General features: G+C 41.0%; 1 protein-coding gene across 2 annotated transcripts; it reads left to right on the top strand.

Annotated features, from left to right (window-relative positions):
* The first annotated feature begins 1,985 nt into the window (after positions 1–1,985).
* On the top strand, positions 1,986–18,410 carry LOC124480793 (chemokine-like protein TAFA-1). Of its 2 annotated transcripts, none has more exons than XM_047040393.1 (6): positions 1,986–2,386; positions 3,459–3,600; positions 15,690–15,830; positions 16,826–16,950; positions 17,104–17,164; positions 17,369–18,410. In XM_047040393.1, the coding sequence occupies exons 2-5, from the start codon at positions 3,459–3,461 to the stop codon at positions 17,131–17,133; spliced, it is 438 nt and encodes a 145-aa protein (XP_046896349.1). In that variant the 5' UTR covers positions 1,986–2,386; the 3' UTR covers positions 17,134–17,164; positions 17,369–18,410. The 2 variants fall into 2 exon arrangements, with proteins under 2 accessions (XP_046896349.1, XP_046896350.1); XM_047040394.1 differs by having other exon boundaries at positions 3,456–3,600.
* The last annotated feature ends 1,810 nt before the right edge of the window (positions 18,411–20,220 follow it).

Raw genomic sequence — 20,220 nt, 5'->3', positions numbered from 1 at the left:
TTCCTGCATGTTAAGCTCTTACACAATTTAAGTTTCACTTGCACAGAATACCATGTCTGACCCAGAACAAGTAATCACAATAATGTTTACACACCTCACCTCCATACAAGGGCCCACACATGCCAGCCCCCCTGACAGAACCCCTGAGCAGTACGATAGTCAGCAGCAACACTAGTATTTGAAGAGCCCCCTCAGTAGAGGGCTGTGACATCTTGCAAGACACCAGTTAGGGGTCATTGGGAGGACAGACAGCTTTGTGGCCTCAACTATACTGACCACAGTAGATTAAGGAGCCCTCCCTGTACACAACCGACAGGGCCAACAACAGGACTTCTGTTTTTTGAGCATAGCTGTCAATAACACTCAAGAAAGAAACCATAAAAGCAGCAGTGAATGCCTGTCCAGACAGTACTTGTTAGCCAGCAGGTAAGGGAATCAAAGTGATGTACATGTTTTAAGATGGTTTGGGGTGAGGAAGCCCATATAATGTAGCAGAGAAACAACCAAAACAAGGGACCACATCAACATAAAAGGTGTTACTCCACATTTAACCTTCAACAAGGTGATTTTTATGAATGTGCACTGAGGAATGTGCCTTAGTGACAAGTTACAAAATATATATTTTATAACGATTTATTTTTACCAAACATAATAGAGGTTAACCTGACAGACAATTAACAGATAGCTAACAGACGCTTAAAGTGTGGACAAATTAAAGGATATGGTGTGTTTGTGTAACAAAAACCAAAATCTATAAAAAGCAGTCTCTCAGTATTTAATGGTTGAGACATTTGTCTGATTCTCAAGTGTTTTAAAAACCCCATAAGACCATTCTGGCATCCTCTATGTCTTGCTGGTCACACACATAATTGGTCATGAATTAGTCTCAGACCACAGATATTGATGGAATGATACATTGTGCCTCATGAGACTACTAGTGTCTTACCTTATTCTCACTTCATGTTTTCCTCCCCACAGTCTGCCATGGGATTGTGCCCCACCTTCCCAATCAAGCAACCTAAAATAAACAGGAGAGTTTGTGCACGGCTGTCATAGCAGGATGAGTTCCAGGCCTCAGGCGTGTTCTGTATGCTGGAGATAAAGCCCATCACAATGGTGAAGTGGAGCTGGCTCTCAGTCATAATGTGGGATGAGGATGGATGGCCAGCTTCTCAGACATACTGATCAGGGCTGATTTAATGACATCTACCTCCCTCTTATTTCCTTAGGTGGCCATTAAAACTCCATCGCTGACTGATGAACTCCACAACTGTATTTGAATATCCCCTTTAGCTGTTCATGAATGACCTGAAGTTTAACGACTCTTGACCAGAAAAGTGTTCCAGCTCGTTTCTGCTTTTTTGCCCAACTTGATGTAGACACGTACTGTATTTCCAAAAGCATGGGGATGTTGTTGTAAAATTTGGTGAAATTTAGTATTTATATGGCGTTGTACAAGCTTTTCAGTTTAGAAAAAATATGGGAAAGAAAAACACGCAAAACTTTGTTTCAGAATCCGAAATCAGAAAGGGATTTATTCGCCATGAAAGTTTGCACAGACAAGGAATTTGCTGTGCAAACTGTGCAAAAAGGCTAGCCAATTATAATGTAGAAATGAGCTGCATTCAGTTAATCTACACTTTCTACAGTTGATGATGAACACTTTAAACCATGAATACAATGATTACTACGATCCATGGCATCAGCTTCATGATCTTATCTTTATCTGTGTGGGGGAAGGAGTATAGTCGAATATTCATGATGCTCCTAAAAATAAACAGAGACACTCATACTGTAAATGTTTTCACCAGATGGGTTAATCGGCAGTATTGAGAGGTTGATAATCAGATGGAATGGTTTCTCACCATGTGGTCACTGTGTTGTACTATAGGTAGTCTAGCTTTAAGACGTGGTACAGTGTGAACAGTAAGCTAGACTGGAAAAGGGACATTCATTACTTGGTGCTTGCTGAGGGGGACAGAGGCAGAGCGTGCAGTGCTCAGAGGCTGCTTCTCAATGGAGGGCTGCAGACGGAGAAAGAGGAGAGATTCCACTACAGTTAATTAAGGACCACTCTGCATGTGCCTGTAAATGCGAGGAGGCAAATCTATTCTGTGTCAGTGGCAGGGTGCCCTCGAGGGACAACAGTGATATTTTCAAAGGTGGAAATGACAGTGCTCTAAGTCTGTTTCCAGAGTCTGGCTTGAGTGTCAGTTTCAGTGAGCCTGCTGCTGTGTTTTCGTCAAAGTGAAGTCGACGAAGGGAGTGTGAAAGGAGTTCACTCCTCAAAACCATCAAAGGAGTTGGGTGAGATCCACATGAGCCACAGCATGGATGGATGTAACATGTGTTAAGACACACCTATACTCCTGCCTGGATTGTTCAGGTAAGGCACTCTTTCTGAGAAATAACTCATCCAGGAAGGGTTGTTCTTCATAGACAGACATTCAGATATCATCAGGTTTAATGTTTTATAGAATAAAGATGAAATTAGTGTGTATTGCTAAATGTGAATTTATACTATGAAGAGAAAGTAATGATTAGATGCCTATTCATTTGATAAACTGTTCTGTGTTATTGTGTACTTCACATTTATTGCACACATTCCCAATTTGCCAAGATTTGGCATGGTGATGTTTCACGTCCAAAACCAAAATACTTTGATTCATAAATAAGATTGTTCTTGTTCAATTCTAATTGTCAATAATAGCATTGGTGTGTCAATCTTATTTATGTAATCGTATAGATCTTTTATTAACTGACCCGTGTCTTTCTTGCCAAAGATTTTTCCATGTTAATGCTGAAGCTATTTTCTTATCTATACAGCTTGGTGAGACATTACAAGGCTTTTGATTTCCATGACTGCTCTGTCACTGTCCCAGCACCCCATTCCTGATAGCGAAAGATGCAGTCAGGCACAGGCAGAAAGGCACGGCAGGCAGCTGCCTGAGAGCAGGAGACAAATCTTATCTTTTTGTATTTCTAATTTTGGTTTTAAGGCAAGAGCAGGGCTCAGGAGTTGATGGGAGTCAGCCTGTCAGGGGAAATCTCTGCTGCATGGAAAACGTCCCCAGGGATCACTCCACATTTACTGTGTTGTGGCTCGGGGACAAGACAGGGCTGAAAGAACAACATGAGCAGTGAACAGTTGATAATTATACAATCCTATAGCCTGATAGATTCAGATGACATGGAGTCAGTAAGTTCAGTTTTCCTAGATGAAAGACTTTTATTGGACGTGACAAAACCAGAAATGTTTAGAAAAGAAACACTTCATACCAAATGTTTATGTTTGTTTGTGATAGAGAGAGATGAAAGAGAGAGAAAGCGACAGAGAGAGAGAGAGAGAGCAAAACAAAACATAGACAAAGGGAGAGTCTGTGGTCACAGGTTGAGTCCATGTTGTTGAAGGTTGAGACCACACTGAGTGGGACTGTGCCCTCTCTGGTCCACAGCAGATGTGCCCTGTCATGTCCTGGCTGCTCTGCCTGAGTCTCTGGGTCAGTGTGACGGCCATTCAGCTGTGCCAGGCCACCTTCTATGACACCATCCAGCAGCACCATGTGACACGGCCCGGACGCGTCTCCATCCACATGATAGGTGAGTCCCTCCACACCTCTGTGTGTGTCTCTGCTCTGGACTGCAAAGGGAGGTTTGTTTGTTTTTTCCGGTAGGAGGGTAACTAGAATCTTGCCTATGTATGGTAAATCCTTTTTCACTCAATCTGTGGTAGCTTGAGGACATTAAATGCATTTCAAGTTTTTTCTCTTTGTTTTGGAAGGTTTTGTGTTTTATATAACCATGATAGATAGTCATGGATGAGTCATGAACTTGTAGGAAAATGAGCCCAGATCTTTTCTTGAAGTGGTGGGTGTGGTTGGTTTTGGGCGCATCATGCTTTGATGAGATCACTACATGCTAATGGTTGACTGGCTAATGAGCTCTTACCCATTAGCTAGCGAGCACATCCCAGTGTTGGGTTGAACAAAGAAGCTCTTAGCAAGTGAGATTGACTATTCAATCAAGGCTTTGGATAGACACAGCACTGTCTAATGCAGGGCTGTTGTTCAATGTACACTCTGATGTATGAGCTTATTCCCATTTTTATTTTATTTTTCAATTGGGTTTTATAATTCCTCTGTGAAATCACTAAGAAATGAAAATAGTAAAGATCCACAACTTTGGGTTACTACTCCAGTATTGTGAATAAGTGTGTCCATAAGATGTAAGAGCAGGTAAGGATACAAGCAGAAAGGTTTGGGTGGATACTGTTGAGGATTTACAGGAAGCTGTGCCTGCCTCTGAATCACATTTGCAGTACCTGCAGAAACTCAAGTCTGTCAGCTGCTGGTTGTAGATCTACTATAAATGTCATTGCAGTTCCTGTTCCTGTTTGTTTTATTGCTGAAATTCTTAGACAAGCTTCAAATGTGCTGTCAAATACAAACAGGAAATAAATCTATAAAATTCACAGTATGGTGCCTAATGGGGCTGCAGTAAACAGGTTTCTGTCATTTTCTTTGTCTAAACTTCTTTAGTGTGAAATGGCAATAAGAGTTTTGGAGAAAATTCACATGACTTTTTAAATGCATGTGAATGGAAAAAAACAATTTTGTGCGGTCTTTTTAGTGGCATTACTTGTAATGAATAAACATAGCATAATCAACAAGGTTGAATGGTCCTTCCAAGTAATGAAGCAATGAAATTCCTTTAAGACGTCCACACTTATTGCTGGGTTGGGAGCTTTGTGATATTACAGATCAAATTGCCTTCTTTACCGAAATAATTAATCATTGGGGATTTAGGCATAAACATTAGACGATACACTCAACAAACACACATTTATTGTAAAATATCTCAATTAATCTCAAATAAATGACACAATACTTAAATAATACACTATTTGTTTTCTTCTCTGGCTTTCTTCTGCAGTTCAGTGAAAATATACGGTCATTCCCTAAACACCATAGTTTGGATTGTCCTCATTCTAGGATAAAGGAGATGCCAGTTTTATGAGATGGGAACAGGATGGATGCCTGGATAGACTGTGACAGGTGGACATTTGTTCTGTGTGTTGTGTTGTGAAGCTGTTGGATTGGTAGCAGTATTGGGGTTGACGGGTCATGAATTGGTGGCAGGAAGGCCATCGGTTGTAGACCATTGGGCCAATCACTGAAGCCAGTGACATGCCATAAGATCACAAGTTGGTATTACCGAAGAAAATTGAGATCACAAGGGGCTAGAGATCAGTTTCCTTGCCAATAGTAACAGTTTTATAACAATGTATAGGTGAACAATGTTTAGAGTAAGTCTAACTATAGTGCAAAATGTTGATCTACTATAATCCCAAATCAAAAGATTTTTTTTAAATTTCATGACCAAGCTTTTGACCAGACATATCCTTAATTGGAAAAAGGTCCTGCCTGCAAACCATTTGTTGTAAATGTGTTCCAGGATATGTCTATATGATATATAAAATACTACAACTCAATAACTGACACTCCAGCCACCTGCATGGTCAGGACAGAGAGGCATCCTGCTTTTTTCGGGTTACCAGCTGATGTTTTCCCCAACAGTTTTCTGCTTTACGTGCGTGAAAGTTTGTCCCCGAGCTGACAACCCCACCATGGCAGGCTGACAACCCCACCATGGCAGGAAGAGTTCCTGAATAGATTATAATGGATGTCCGGGTATTCGTCTGTCTGTCTCTGTCCTCTACCCTGCAGCCCTACTTACAGATTGCTTTTCTGCGCTGTCTCTGTGCTGTGGGCTGTTCTCTAACCTCAGAAAGAGACACAACTCTCTGTGCTATGGGTCGGATGATTCATAAGGTGGCGTATTTATGCGGTGCAAGGAGCGTGAACAGCGCACAAAAGGGGACAGATTGTGTTTGTCATGCATGCGTAACGGAATGGGCCGAGATGTTGTTGTTTTAGGGTCATGGGCTTGAATTCAACCTCAGCCATGTCCACAGCATACCTCAAAAGACTTTATGTATTTAATACAAGACTCATATTTTGTCAAAGCTTTTGTAGCCACCTTCAAATTAAAAACAAAAAACGAACTTAAAAGCAGTCAGGATAAAAAGCCATCTTAAATCAATGTATTTGAAGCTCTGGTGAGAGTGTCTGTTTTAGAGGAGGAGAAATATCCATGTTTTGAATACACATTTTGTTTCTTGTGAAGGGAAGAGCCTTGATGGTTTTACATTTGACACCCGTGCTCACTTCTTCCACTTTCTCCTAACTTACAGCATGCACCTGTAATAGTTTTAGATTTTCTAAAACGATGTAAACATCAGAAATTTGTAGTGAATACCTGAATAATCCACTACACTGGAAGGGTGTGTTGTGCTACAGAGCAAGGGACACTCTCTATGCTTTATCTGAACCAACTCTAACCAGGACATCATTACAACCTGAGATTCTGATTTTCACATTTGTCAGTTTATATATCATCACTATCATCGTCTATTAGTATCTGTTGTCCTATAGCAGAATTAATTGAGGACCAACGATCAAAGATGCTAGAATGATGTCCTTTTCTGCTTTTGGCATCATTATTAAGAACATCTGCCTGTCACCTGTCATCTTAGCCCCCTCAGGACTTGGAATTATCTACACTGTAAACAAGACATTCAGTCTTAGTATTGTCAGTATTTCTTTTCAGCAAGGTCTAATTCATAGACAGTGATATGATATCAAAGCTACAGCAACACATAAACAGTTAATACTTTGTGTAATCACTGTTTGTCTATCCCTTGTAAATTGTACGGGATTCTTCAGAATGAAAGGGGCCATTATCATAGGTATCCTATTTCAGTCTGAATTGTATATGAGTGTCTCTTTTTAGAAAAGGGACTGAAAGACAGAGAAGGAGAACCCTATGCTCTCTGACAAAGCCTCCGTATACCAACCGCTACGGTACAAAATAACATGAAAAATGGATTTTCAGCTGTCACAAACAAAGGTTGTATCCCTCCATGCACAATCCTGACAGTTTAATAGCCTTATATAATGCATCCTGGAGGCACATTATTTTGACTTACATTTCCCCCTCCTTCATTCCTCCATCCCTCTCTCCATCTTTTCCTCCCTTCCTCAGACTCCATCTCTGCCTGGCTCCCACCAGTCTCATTGGTGCTACGCTAGTGCCAATGGGAAGTGGCATCCAGCTGGGGCCCAAGGCCCCGGCACATCTGGAGCCTGCCAGGTTCACTTTGTTTGAATATTCCTATACTGTACATGCCACAGTGACCCCAGAGGACCAGCTTACTGTTTCACCAGCTAGCGGGGTGTCCTGACTGCTGGTCACTTTGTAAAACATTCCATATCTCCTTCCCTACAGATGGTGTCCCGTCTTGTGCTATTGTTCAGTTAAGGAATAACACTCATAGATTAATGATGCACCCGTTTGAAGATGCTGTCTGTAATTTCCTACTTGTACTCTAAAGTATTCTGTCACTTGGCTTGAGACAGAACATATTCAGTCAAGTAATCCTCAATATAACATTCAGTGTAACAAAAATACTTGGTGGTACACACAGCTTTCAGTTTTTGATGAATTATTCATTGCAGTAGACTAGTGTGAGCTTGCGTATATTTGTTTAAACAGCATGTTTAATTGAAGATCTACAACCAGCCCTGTGGAGGGGCTATGGTTTTGTGGTCACAACGCTTATGTGGAAAATGGATTTCTGTGGCCCACAGCTTAATTAATTACCCAGCATCTCTCCTCCCTGGCTGTGCCAGCTGTTTCCCTCCCCAGTCAGAATGTTCATGCATTAATATCCACAGTGCATCGCTCCTACTGGCCATGGTGGTCAAATTGAGAGCTTCTTTAAGGGTTCAACATAGAGGACAAGGACCCAGTCACCAGCAACGCAGCCATGTGATCCATCATCAGCTGTCAAACAGCTCAGAGAATGGATTCTCCTCATCCACATGTTTTTGTTAATATGGACTCATATTTGTCCATATGTTTAAAGATGGAAGAGGATAGCAAGGCAAAGCTCCTGACTTTGCACAATGCCTGAGCTCAAATGTGCTGATGATCATTGTATTCACTGTCCAGAAGTCCAATGGAATTGTTTATGTTGTATCCTTCATCCTAGGTAAAATGATCTTGTCTGTTATTACGTAGACAGACTGTTGCAGTTTGTCTGATTATGTTCATGACAGTTTGCACATACTTTTTGAGTTCACCGGAGCACATTCTTCTCAGCAGTTAAGGATCTTGTACTGTTGGAAGGTTCTATTTTAAATGTTGGTTTAGTATCAGCTTGGTAGCCAAACCATTGTTTTTCACAAACGTGTACTGTTACACGACATCCAGTATAACATTCATATGTGGTCATATAGATAATATAATGTACTTACTTAGTTCCACCCAGTTACTTGTCCTACCTGCCTGACATATAGCATGAAGACATAAACCACCCAGACCACAACGTCAACAAAATATTTACATTTCTCATTTGGCGTTAGAAACAATAAGTAGCAATCGTTTGAAGTGCTGACATAATGGGGTGACAAGAGTGAAATAGGAAATAGGCTGGTAAATATACTCCTAAATAAAGCTCCACGAAATTAGCATATCAGCCACAGCATCTTTTACATACTTTGACAACATTTTGATGTCTGAGACATAAAATAAGTCCTTGATCGAGTTTGTGGGTTACATTAACTTATCATGATGGCCCCGTCAGCTGTAATTAGAATGAAACATTTAGTCTTGTGAGTTGTATTTCACAGAGAGACAAGGTCAGGACCCGTAGGCATCCTGAAAAAAAATCTACACAATTGGATATGATGCTGAGCACTGGCTGCTACTGCCAAACATATACTTTGGAATATTTGGGATTTTCTTGGACTTTTCAACTTCTTTCCTAATTTCCATCTTGTGGATGCCTACCCTGTTGTGTAATGTCCCATTACAACACTATTAAAATGTCTGTTTCTCTGCATCAATAGTTTCAAATGCTTTGCAGGAATATGAAATTCATTTTCATTACTGAGACCTCATTGCAGGGAAAAAGAACATCTCAAGCTGCTAATTGGTTCCAAAGGGGGAGGGAGGTAGGACATCCTAGCATGGTAATTAATACTGTGTATCAGTCTCAATTGCAGATTAACTTTTTATGCCTGTTATATCTCCTTGGTGTGTCATCAGTCTTCTGGCATACTTAAACACCAAATCCAATTGCAGCAGGTTCAGAAGTTTGGTAGCATGCTTGCAGACAGGTTTTGTAAACTCTGTGGCTTCTCTGTTGCATTGACAATATACACTACCTATCACTGGAAGATTGATGGTGTGGCAAAAGCAACCTTAACGATAGAGAGAATGGTTTTTTGTTCTTGCTTCAGAAGCAGTGCTAGATGAATGCCTGATACGAGACTTAAAAAATGACTGATGCTGCTCTTTTATCAAACCCATTCTAAAAGCAAGTCTTAGTTCCAGTGGTATAAAACCAAGAAGCACATATTATCAAATCTAGCCCACAATAAGATGAGTGAAAAGTTTGATTATGAGAGCCTCTCTGGCACCACTTGTAGCATATTGAATTAGTGATAAATTTCCTTCAACTCCAATTACAAGCATTGTTGCTAGCTGAATCTTACATAATTATTGCTCTTACCCATGAGAGTACTTGTCATATTGCATGAGGGGTCATTTCAGCATTGTGCTAAAGAAAATTACACGTTGCACATGTTTTAGGCACATTAGCATCCTGCCTGCATTGTACAACCCAGCCCTGAAACACACAGGGTTTGGGTTACAGTCAGTGGGCAGAGCAGCTCTTCTCTGACTTTGACTTCAGCCTACCCTTACCCTTTCTTCTCATTGAATGTAGCCTTTTTTTATCTAGGCAGGCTATCGACAAATATGAAATACCAGTCTTGGACACTTATCAGTGAGAGAAAGGTCTAGATAGACAGACAGGCAGAGTTTGACATTTAACTATGACAGCATATGCACAGAACGAAACTCATTTTGGACATTTCTATCTCACTTTGTCGATGACCAGGATGCTCTTGTGCCTTTGTTCAATTTAAACACTTTGTATGTTTCTTTTAGAAATGTTTGCCATTTCTGTGTTTTTTCCTGTCATGCAACACACAATACATATCCACACCAAATAACAAAATCACTACAGACATTGCTTGCAAAAGGGTCCTACTCCTGTTTCAGAATATGATTTCATGGGCTTGATCAGCACCAGTCCAACAGCAGCCTGGGACTCTGCTGCATGTGACAGCTGAAACGACAGGCTTTGAGGCTCACATGCAAATGTGAAAAAACCCATTCCTTTCTATTCCTTTTTCTCGCTGTTCCTCGCTGTTCTCTCTCTCTCTCTCTCTCTCTCTCTCTCTCTCTCTCTCTCTCTCTCTCTCTCTCTCTCTCTCTCTCTCTCTCTCTCTCTCTCTCTCTCTCTCTCTCTCTCTCTCTCTCTCTCTCTCTCTCTCTCTCTCTGGTTCCTCTCTACCATGCAGTTTTCATGCATCTTAAAACAACAGCAGCTCAGTTTTTTCAGTAGTTATTTTGCATTTCAATAAAGCATCACCCATCTTCAGTGGCCCACTGGGCAGGGCCAATCTTAAGGCCCCGCTGTGTTACAGTGACAGCACTGTCTGGCAGCCATATTTCATGAATTTCCCTGCTTTTATTTGTCATGGACCATACTTTTCAGAGGAGCAATTGATATTCTTTCTCAGCCAAGTGTAAATTGTGCATGCTGCGAAAAAGACATGGCTAAATTCAATCTAAAGGAGGGGGAAATCATCCTCCTCTTTGAGAGGAAAGGTGAACACAGATACACAGCCAAACGTGCACAAAGAAGAGATTTAAAACTCTCTTGAAGTGACAGTTGCTGTTGCAGGTCATGTAATTCAATGGGGGACATAAAAGGATTGGTAGACAAATCCCAACTGATTAATGAAAGACACAGGGTACACTTCTTGTTCTGTCACTGTTCACTAGCTACTTTAAATACACCAACTTGTATATTTAGTGATTCCCACTGATATTCCCTATTGATTTATTGTGATCTTCCAAATAGTAGTACACTAAATTTTGATTTGAAAACATATCTTTGAATTTTTCACAAATTCAATTCAATCCAAAAACAAAATAGTCATGAGCAGTGCACATTTTATCATATTTTGTATTAAAGTCTCTGCCTTTTCCCAAAGCATTTCAGACGAGAATAACAACAGCCCCTTCAGGCACTTTACATGCTTTCAGAGAAAAAAAAAGCTGTGGATTTGACACCACACAGACACCTCTCCTCTCACTGCCTCTCACTCTCTTCCATCTAGTTTAATTTGACATTCTCTAATCTGGTTGTCCCATCAGTGACAGGGCTGCTGTAGCCTGCTGGCACACATGCCCACATAGAGAAAGGCCAGGGAGAGCAGCCTATAATGGGTCACCTTGAATGTATCTCCCATTTGAAAGTGACAGGCTTGATGTTGGCCAATACGGGATGTAATTTTCCAGAACTCTTGGAGATCAAGTGCCTTGCTGTTCAACTGGAGTTAGACGTTGTAACCCAAGGTTGTTACTGGCAAGACATTGGTCTGATTTTGACAACTACAGCTGTGGTGGAGCCATGTTTGTGAAGACAGACTGTATCTTAGCTGCATTCAATATTTTTCTATGAATATGTGTGTACGTGACAGACAATGAGAGAGAGTAAAGGCAAGAGAAAGAGAGAGGGAGGAAGAGACAAAGAGAGAGAGAGATGGAGAGTGTAGTCTGTGTTGTGAATGTTTGTCAGGGGGACTATACAGAAGATGGTGTCACAGGCTGTCAATCAGAAGATGTATGCGTGCATCCACAGAACCCCGGGAGCAAGTCAGGTTACCTGGTAAATTGAGTCCCCCAAGCTTTCAGCCATATGCACTTTTTCCTGAGAGCTCGAAGAGAATCAATATATTGCTTTACAATCAAGCTATAGGAGGTAACATTCAGGAATATGTGTTATTAAACATTTTGCATTGGGAAGGGAATATGTTAACATTTCAAATTATTTCTTGATAAGCAGAAAACCCCTGCATGAAATTCAATGCAATAAAGGTCTGCAAAAAGATTTTCAATACTAACGGCATGCATGAATGCTTTTAGATTTCACACAAAAAAATACACACGCACCTACACATTTACAGAAACACACACACGTGCACTGCCCAGATGGTATTAGACTAGTGTGCCCATTGAAATAAAAATAATACCTGCTATCAGAATCCTTCTGAGACAGGATCAGACTCTGGGCTCATTACTGTAGACAGTAAGTCATGGCATACTTTTAGCAGTGTGATGTTTCTATTGAGATGTACAGACCATCTTCCTCTGTGCCATAGTTGTTTTATCATCTGTGAACAAGTGCTTATTGGTCCCTTTTGGGCTCCTTTCACAGTAATTAAGCAGACATAACTTCAGATCCACGTCATTTTTGAAAGGCAATGTTCGGTGTCTGTGTCATTTCCCTGTATCAGTGCTCCAAATTCATTTTCATACACCTTCTGGGAGTCTCACAGGTATGTTTTATGGGGGCTATTTGTTTGGAACAGAAAGCACCCATTTGCGTTCCCCAGTTAGCAGGTGGTTGACTCGCACCAGGATTTACGACTTGCACAAATTAGGTGCTTCAATGCATTTTCAGACCAGATTTTCACCTACACAAAAATTCCAGTTATTTCCTGTCCCTTGAAATAAAGGGATATATTTGGATAGGGCTATATTTCTATGTCTCCTGAGAAGATGACTGAGGCACACCTTAAATATTGCTTCTATATCATGAAATGATATAGCTGTTGTGAACTGCTAATGTAAAAAAAAAAAATCTTGGTTCTGAGTTGGTATATTCGGTATATTCGGAGAGGTAGTCTAACATAAGGGCTTTTTTTACTTGATCAGAACTCACATTTCTAATTCCAGAGCTGTACTATGGCTTCCAGTGCCTTTCCTTGAAAATATCACAGTCAAACCTGTGAACCAGGTCATGTTCACTTCTACATGTTCACATCCAAAAAAGGTCAGTGCCTCTCCAATTAAAAACAGAAAACAAAAAAAGGAGTGACTTGTGTTGTGCAGGTCATGTTTGGACAGTCCCATCCTGACAGGCCTAGTGGTCCACAGAGCTAAAGGCAGGAGGTGAGCACCAAGCATGACCACAGAAACAGAACATCTCCAGCTTCCAGCAGGAGACCCCTCTGCTCTGTGTCCCCCTTGACCCCCTGGGATGGCTATCTCACTGGGATCCCTGTTTCTGTCATTCAAAATGGCACCAGGTGGGTCTGTGAACCGAGAGAGGAGGAACTGACTATTATACCCCCTAGTGAGATATGCCTTTACATCCCAGAGACCAGAAAACGTAATTTACTAAAGTATATACACTTTTAATTAAAATGTCACAAATTGGTAGCTAGAACAGCTATTCTTCTTTTGTTATTTTAACACCTGTCTCAACCTGTGTCAAAAGCAAGTACATAAACACACACAAAAGCACACACCTGCTCACCTGCTATCACATCCCCCCCACACACACACACACACACACACAAACACATATGCCATGTGTGTGGGTTGATGACTGTTCACAATAGAGCAGGAACTGAAATAGATAAAACAATTATATCCTTGCATGGCTCCATCATCCACCTGATGAGAGTATTCATCTCCACTCATGTTATTCTCCGTCTTCCTCTGAAATATTCATGACGCAGAGACTGGCTGTTGGAGCATGTAGTGTTTTGCAGTCACAAACTGAAGCCATGGCTGAGCTTAAAAGGCACTCATCAGTGTTGCATTACTTTGTCTAAAGGCACCCATCACACCTGCCAGCTGGAAACACCAAACTTATTAGCATTTTTATTTGATTTTAATAAATTATACTGAGGTGATGATTTCCAAATATAGTTTCTCGATACAGTTCTCCTGTTTGCTCTCAGCAAGCAGTGAGAGTTAATTCTGTTGAGTAGTGTGTTTTTAATAGATCAAAGGAGAAATCTGGGTCTGTCTTATGCAATTAAGAAGATGCATTAAAGAGAGCAAACCCCTGTGGGCTGTTGTTTTCTAACGAATGCCCTACTGCATCAACTGGTACATCATGATTAACATTGGGCAAACATGCCCTGTTGTGGCAGCCCCAACATCAGGCAGCAGACAGCACTCTCTCTGATACAAGATCAGGATACATCCATCATCAGCACCAACCAAAGGCTGTTGATGTTTTGAGAAACACATACCCTGGAGCCTGGATAACCCCAAGTAACTCCACTTTGTTGCAGAGAACCCAAGTGAGGAAAAAAAGGTATTTCAGTTATTTCCACTCCCTCTATTAAACCTTAGCAATCACGGCTGTGTTTAATCACTCTATGACAATTATTTCCACCCATTACCCCCTTCCCCAGGCATTCTCCAACTCAGATTTGGCTTTGTTGCTATTATTTGCAGTCAATTCTCTGTTGACCAAGGCTCCACAACACCTTGAAAAGTAGAAGTGGAGCATATGTATCATACAGTATGACTTTGACATTATGAGGCTCTGTAAAAAAATAAATAAATAAATTATCCAGCTGCCTTTATCATAAATCCCAGCACCTAATGTCAGATGCATGAAAGCTTAGTGTTTATCTGCCGCTTGGTTACAAATATTGCTTCTGACCTCTACCGCTAATGAAGAGTTGGTACAGAAAAGTGAGTTGAAGGAGTGAGGATGAGGGAGGGTGGAGGTGAGTCCTCCTTTCATCCGGGGGTCAAGAGAGGTTATGTTGGCTAATCTTAGCAGGTGCTAACGTGATAGCTCAAATTATCTCATGTGACTCATACTCCTCATACCTGAACTTATGCCCCTCAAATACTGATATTGGCTCAGACTCAGAACTAGAAATGGCAAACATTTAGAACTGCCCACATTTCTACTGTTTGGATGTTAAAATGTTATAATTTTATAGTGGTTAAGTCTGTAATCAGTAGAGTAGGTAAACATAATTTACATTTTAACACATTGTTTGTGAATCAATGATAAAAAAATAAACACAAATCACAAATTAAAAGACTAATTTGGCAGTACATATAGCAGTTCCCTTAATTTACTGACTAAACTGTACTTGTGTCCTGTGAATGGGTGTGGAGCTGTGTGATACTGGATGTCAAGGACTCGGATGAGAGCTGTGGAGGAGGACCTGACGGGCTCTCTGGTCCTTCAGGCAGAGGCAGCCAGGCTTGTGATAATTACACTACATGAAGGGCCAGTGTTCATATTCAGGCAAGGGCCCCGGCAGGCCTCTTCACCTACTAACAGATCTGTCTTTATCTACCGTACACTCCCTCTCTTTGGCATCTTCATCATGCCTTCACACAACATGGTTCTCGGGGGGATCATTTACTCAAAGCACAACATCCATTGCTCTCATTTATGGTAAACCTGCTTGACATTTTTATAGCTGTCGTGTGAAATAAACTTGGCATTACTCACGTGAAGAGAATCCATCTATGTGGATACTGTGTGCAAGCAAAGACACATACTGTAGGTCTAGATGAGAAAGACCGGTCAAGGAACATTGAATTTATTGAAAAAAGAGAAACTCAACCCTTAATCCAACAAGACACAAAGAACAGGATTAATGATGTTTATTACCAGATTTCAGTTCTCAGTGTGTTGTTCCTAACTTTTATGTCATTAGAAGGAGGCACATGTGAGGTGATTGCTGCTCACCGATGCTGTAACAAGAACCGCATAGAGGAGCGCTCCCAGACAGTCAAGTGCTCCTGTCTACCAGGGAAGGTGGCAGGGACCACCCGGAACAGGCCCTCCTGTGTGGATGGTAAGTTTGCTGAAACTTCAAAGGCACATTCTTTCAATCTCACAGAAGGTTCAACTTAAGATTCAGTATACACTAGATTCCAGGGATACTAAGACATACTGTTCAGGCCGTCAACCTGGAAAGTACAGATATCGTTACAGTTCAGTTTTAACCCAGCCGGTGCAAAGTCACCCCAGCCTTGCTTTGTCCCAGATAAGCATATTATTAATGCCCTGTCACATCCAGAGATGTGCAATGGTTGATAGTCTAAGCATATGTAGGGTAACCCTTGGTGTGCACAGTGCACCCTATAGACAGCCAAAATATTTCTGCATGTTTTATTAGAGGCCATGTTGGACCTGTGCTGCTTGCTGGTATTAGGTATTGTATGATCTTGTTACAATCACCGGCGTTTGTCGTTTACAAAAACCTCCCATCTGCCTGTAAATGCATTTCATCTCCATCCATTTAGAAATATTGCCACAATTACTGAGCAGAGTGAAAGAATTGGAGGTCTCAGACAGGGTATTTTCTTCTGACAGTTGTCTGAAATGTGCTACCCATTTACCCTGTACATACCCTGTATTAAAGGCCATTTACCTTTTCTGATGGCAGAAAAATTGCCTGCATTAAAGTCATGTCACAGCTCCTCCTCAGCACACTTACACAACCATCTGAGAAGATGCTGGTTCACTGCTCTGAACTAGGAAACAGAAAACCCTTTCATTTCAATCAACGTAAACAAAGGGATCAATAACATGGAAAAAGGATCCTAAAATTATTTGACAGTCAAGAGGACAAAATATTTTTAAAATAAATGTATTAATTGGAGCAAACAGTGTTCAAGGAAAAAAGATAGATAGCTTCAAAATCTCTCTATTTATTAAGCAAGTATTGTTTCCATGTGATGTAGGAGTTCATCTCCAAGCCCTACGGTGCAGCTGTCTGATTATACCTCCTGCTGGGTAAGATACACCCAGGTCATTGTATCTCTCCTATGTTTTCTGTGCCTGTAGCATCCATAGTAATTGGGAAGTGGTGGTGTGAGATGGAGCCGTGCCTGGAGGGAGAAGAGTGCAAGACGCTCCCTGACAACTCTGGCTGGATGTGCTACGCTGGCAACAAGATCAAAACCACCAGGGTAAGATAACCTCAGCTGACCATCTGATGTGAGACTAGGTACCATGGTAAAAGTAGAATGAAGTATAAAAACAACGTTGTTTTACAAAGCATTTGATGATTCTGGGAATTGATTGAACGGTAACATTTCATGAAACCCCTTTTTTTCCCTCAGAACACCCAGCCATACACATCGATATATTAAGACCTGGCAGCAGAGCAGAGTTACTTAACAGGTTGGCCTCGTCATAATTGTACCGCATCATTAGCACCATGCTGTATGTCATCTGCTCTCCTTTGCACATACATTTTTTTCTGAAGTATCTGAATTCATTTAAAGAAATGAAAATGTAATGAAGGATTAAGGACTGCACTACAGAATTACCTTTTTACTGTAGACACACTCTGACAACACATTTGCCATTGGACCTTTGTTTCAGATGAGTTACACCTAACAAAAACCTTCGCATTTACTCAACAAGCCTGGAAATCCTGGATAAAAGACATGACTACATGTGCATACTACAACCACTGCTGCGGGCTGCTGACAAATGACACAGTTCAAAAGTATTCCCATGGGGAGCATGGTATAACTTGGTGATGAATTAACTTTCATCCTTTGGAGAGGAACATGAACACCACTGCCTTTGGATAAAGACTGTGTTTGATATTCCTCCTCTGGCATCTATAAACTGATGTTTATTATGAAGCTCTCACGTAGAGACACTTGCGGTGTTAGGGTTGGTTTGAGAAAATGGTGGTTGACAGCCCTCAGGTTTCTTAGAGTACACATTTGTACATACAATGTTCATGTCTTTCTATGTGTACAGGACGATGAAGGTCAGAAGTCTCTTACTGAAGTCCCTGAATGCAAACTTTTCTTCATCTCTACTCTTCTTGTAGTTGTGATCAAATACAAAGCCAAATGTTTGTACTGAAAATATTGAAATCTATATTGAGGGTTTGAACATGTACAGATGATGTACTTATAGTTCTTGACCTCCCAGTCCACTTACAGTATGCCTAGTGTCTCTGAATTGGTTCAGATGAAATACATATTATCTGTTATCTTGCCATTGGGCTATTGAGTCAGACAAAAATCTGAAGAGGGCACATGACCCACCTGAAGCTTATCTCAAGTCTTTTTAGGTTGAGGTCCGAGTTTTGTTGTTGGGTGGATAGGGTTGCCAAAAGGACCTTTTCCAAATACAAAATGGTGTTTCTTGTTACATTCTGTACATTTTCAGTTTGTCTGTGTTTGTATGCCTTTCTTCATACATGACTCTATAACATTTACAGAAAATAACTTCTACTCATTAGAAATCCTTTAATTGTGCACCAAAAATTACAGTTTGTGTGTATTTTCCCTTAAATGCCTTATTTGTGTCGATTTATTCAACAATACTGTACATAATACAGTATTATTGGATACATATGTCTTTCATCTTGGAAAACAGTATGGTGTGTGTGATTAAATATCTATTTTCCACTGGTCTCACAGTTTTACTTACAGTATCTATTTGTTGATGTGTGAAAAATGAAACACAATGAAAAAATGAGTCTATCAAATTATTCCTGCATCGTTTTCCCAAAGAAGTTGGAAAGTGCCGGCTTGTGGGATGATGTGTAAAGACTTCCCATTACAAAGCACCAATGAGTTAGTCAGCCAGTAGGAAGAAGTTGATTTAAAATCATCCTGAAGGGTTTGTTCAGAGTGTGGCTCCCTGGCACATGTTGTTGCCAGTCACCATCTGTGCTGTTGGTCAAACAGTGCAAACACATGCCGACTCCCAGGCCATGACAGCAGGTTGAGGCACACAGAGCACCAATTAGCATGCCTCTAAATCACATGCTTGTTTTTATATCCAAACACGCAAAGATCATTTGTCTGTTCCAAGGCTATTGAAATCGGAACAGCAACACTGCCGTCAGTGTTGTGACTGTGCCGCAAAGGCCTACAGTTTAGATTGAACATAAGATACCAAAGCAGTGCTTCCTTCAAAGGCTCCCTTGACAGTTAAATTCCGAATGAAACAATTCTATTCACAGTGGATGCCAGCTGGTCAGTCCTGACTCCTGGGAGGATGTGGGATGGATAGATGAGACAGAGGTGTGTGGTTGAAGGTGAAACCATGGTGGACATTGTACCCCTGAGGCACACAGAGAAACAGAGACAGGCCGAGTTACTATCTGGATAGAAATACACCTCAGTTCTTTCTATGTTGACCATCCACCTCATTCAAGTCTGATGCTACCAGACACCCGACAAATGATGCAGAAAGAAGCCCAAAATTCAACCCCAAAGAAATGATTTACCTTTTCTAAATACCTTTGCACCATTTTAGTTTGTCTTGTGTGTTTCATGGTCAAGCACCTATGAAGCCAGCCTTTAGTCAGTCCCTGGGGCTGTCCCTCAGGGTCTGTGCCTCACATTTGGGGTGCAGAACCATGACAAATATGGCACCTCTGATGCTGATCCGTCCTGACTTCTTTTGTGACGTATGTGAGGTGTCAAGGGAACTATGACGTTCCCCATGGTCCATTTCAGTGGCACATCTCATATTTATAAACTCACTCAAACTGGCTGACTGGCTACTCCTGTTCCATGTGAAATACACTTGCGTGTATTTGCGTGTCTCTGCACAAATGTCACTTTACAGGAGCTTCTCAGGATTGCTTTAGGAGAAAATGAGGCGTGAAGACCATGATTAGATTGGGACCACATCCCTACACGTCTCTGTTTTAGCTGTGAATGGGGATGTTAGACACAGTTCCTTTGAACAGCAGCCTACCAGTGGGGCACACTCTTCAAGTTCATGTTCGCGTTCACCTTTTTCGTCATGTGTATTCAAATGAAATACTGGGACTCCTGCTCTCACACACCATCAGCAAGTGACACATCCCCCCAAAACATCCCTGAAATACACCAAACCCGTACAAACATACATGTACGTATACATAATATACACATTATTATATATTTATATGTATACACTGACTACAATGTACTATACATGAGAACATTACACAACAGTACTCTGAGAAAGTTGTACACAAATGGCATAGTTTATGTCACTCCTTTATATACTGTAGCTAGTCAAATGTTTCATGTTTGTGAAATTTTATGTTTGCCATTCTCTTTTTGTACGACAAGCAGGCAGCATGATTACCAAGTCTAATCACATTCTCCAGCCCAGCCCTGTCTCCACTCCCCCTGTGGGCTGTCGGGATTTCAAAGTCAAGGTAACACGGCCCAAACTGGATTCTAATTAAACGTGACATCAGGTGCATC

Source organism: Hypomesus transpacificus, chromosome 18 (assembly GCF_021917145.1).
Source record: "Hypomesus transpacificus isolate Combined female chromosome 18, fHypTra1, whole genome shotgun sequence".
Taxonomy (NCBI): domain Eukaryota; kingdom Metazoa; phylum Chordata; class Actinopteri; order Osmeriformes; family Osmeridae; genus Hypomesus; species Hypomesus transpacificus.
The sequence above is the reverse complement of the archived record's forward strand: the minus strand, read 5'-3'. Positions and strand labels throughout refer to the sequence as shown.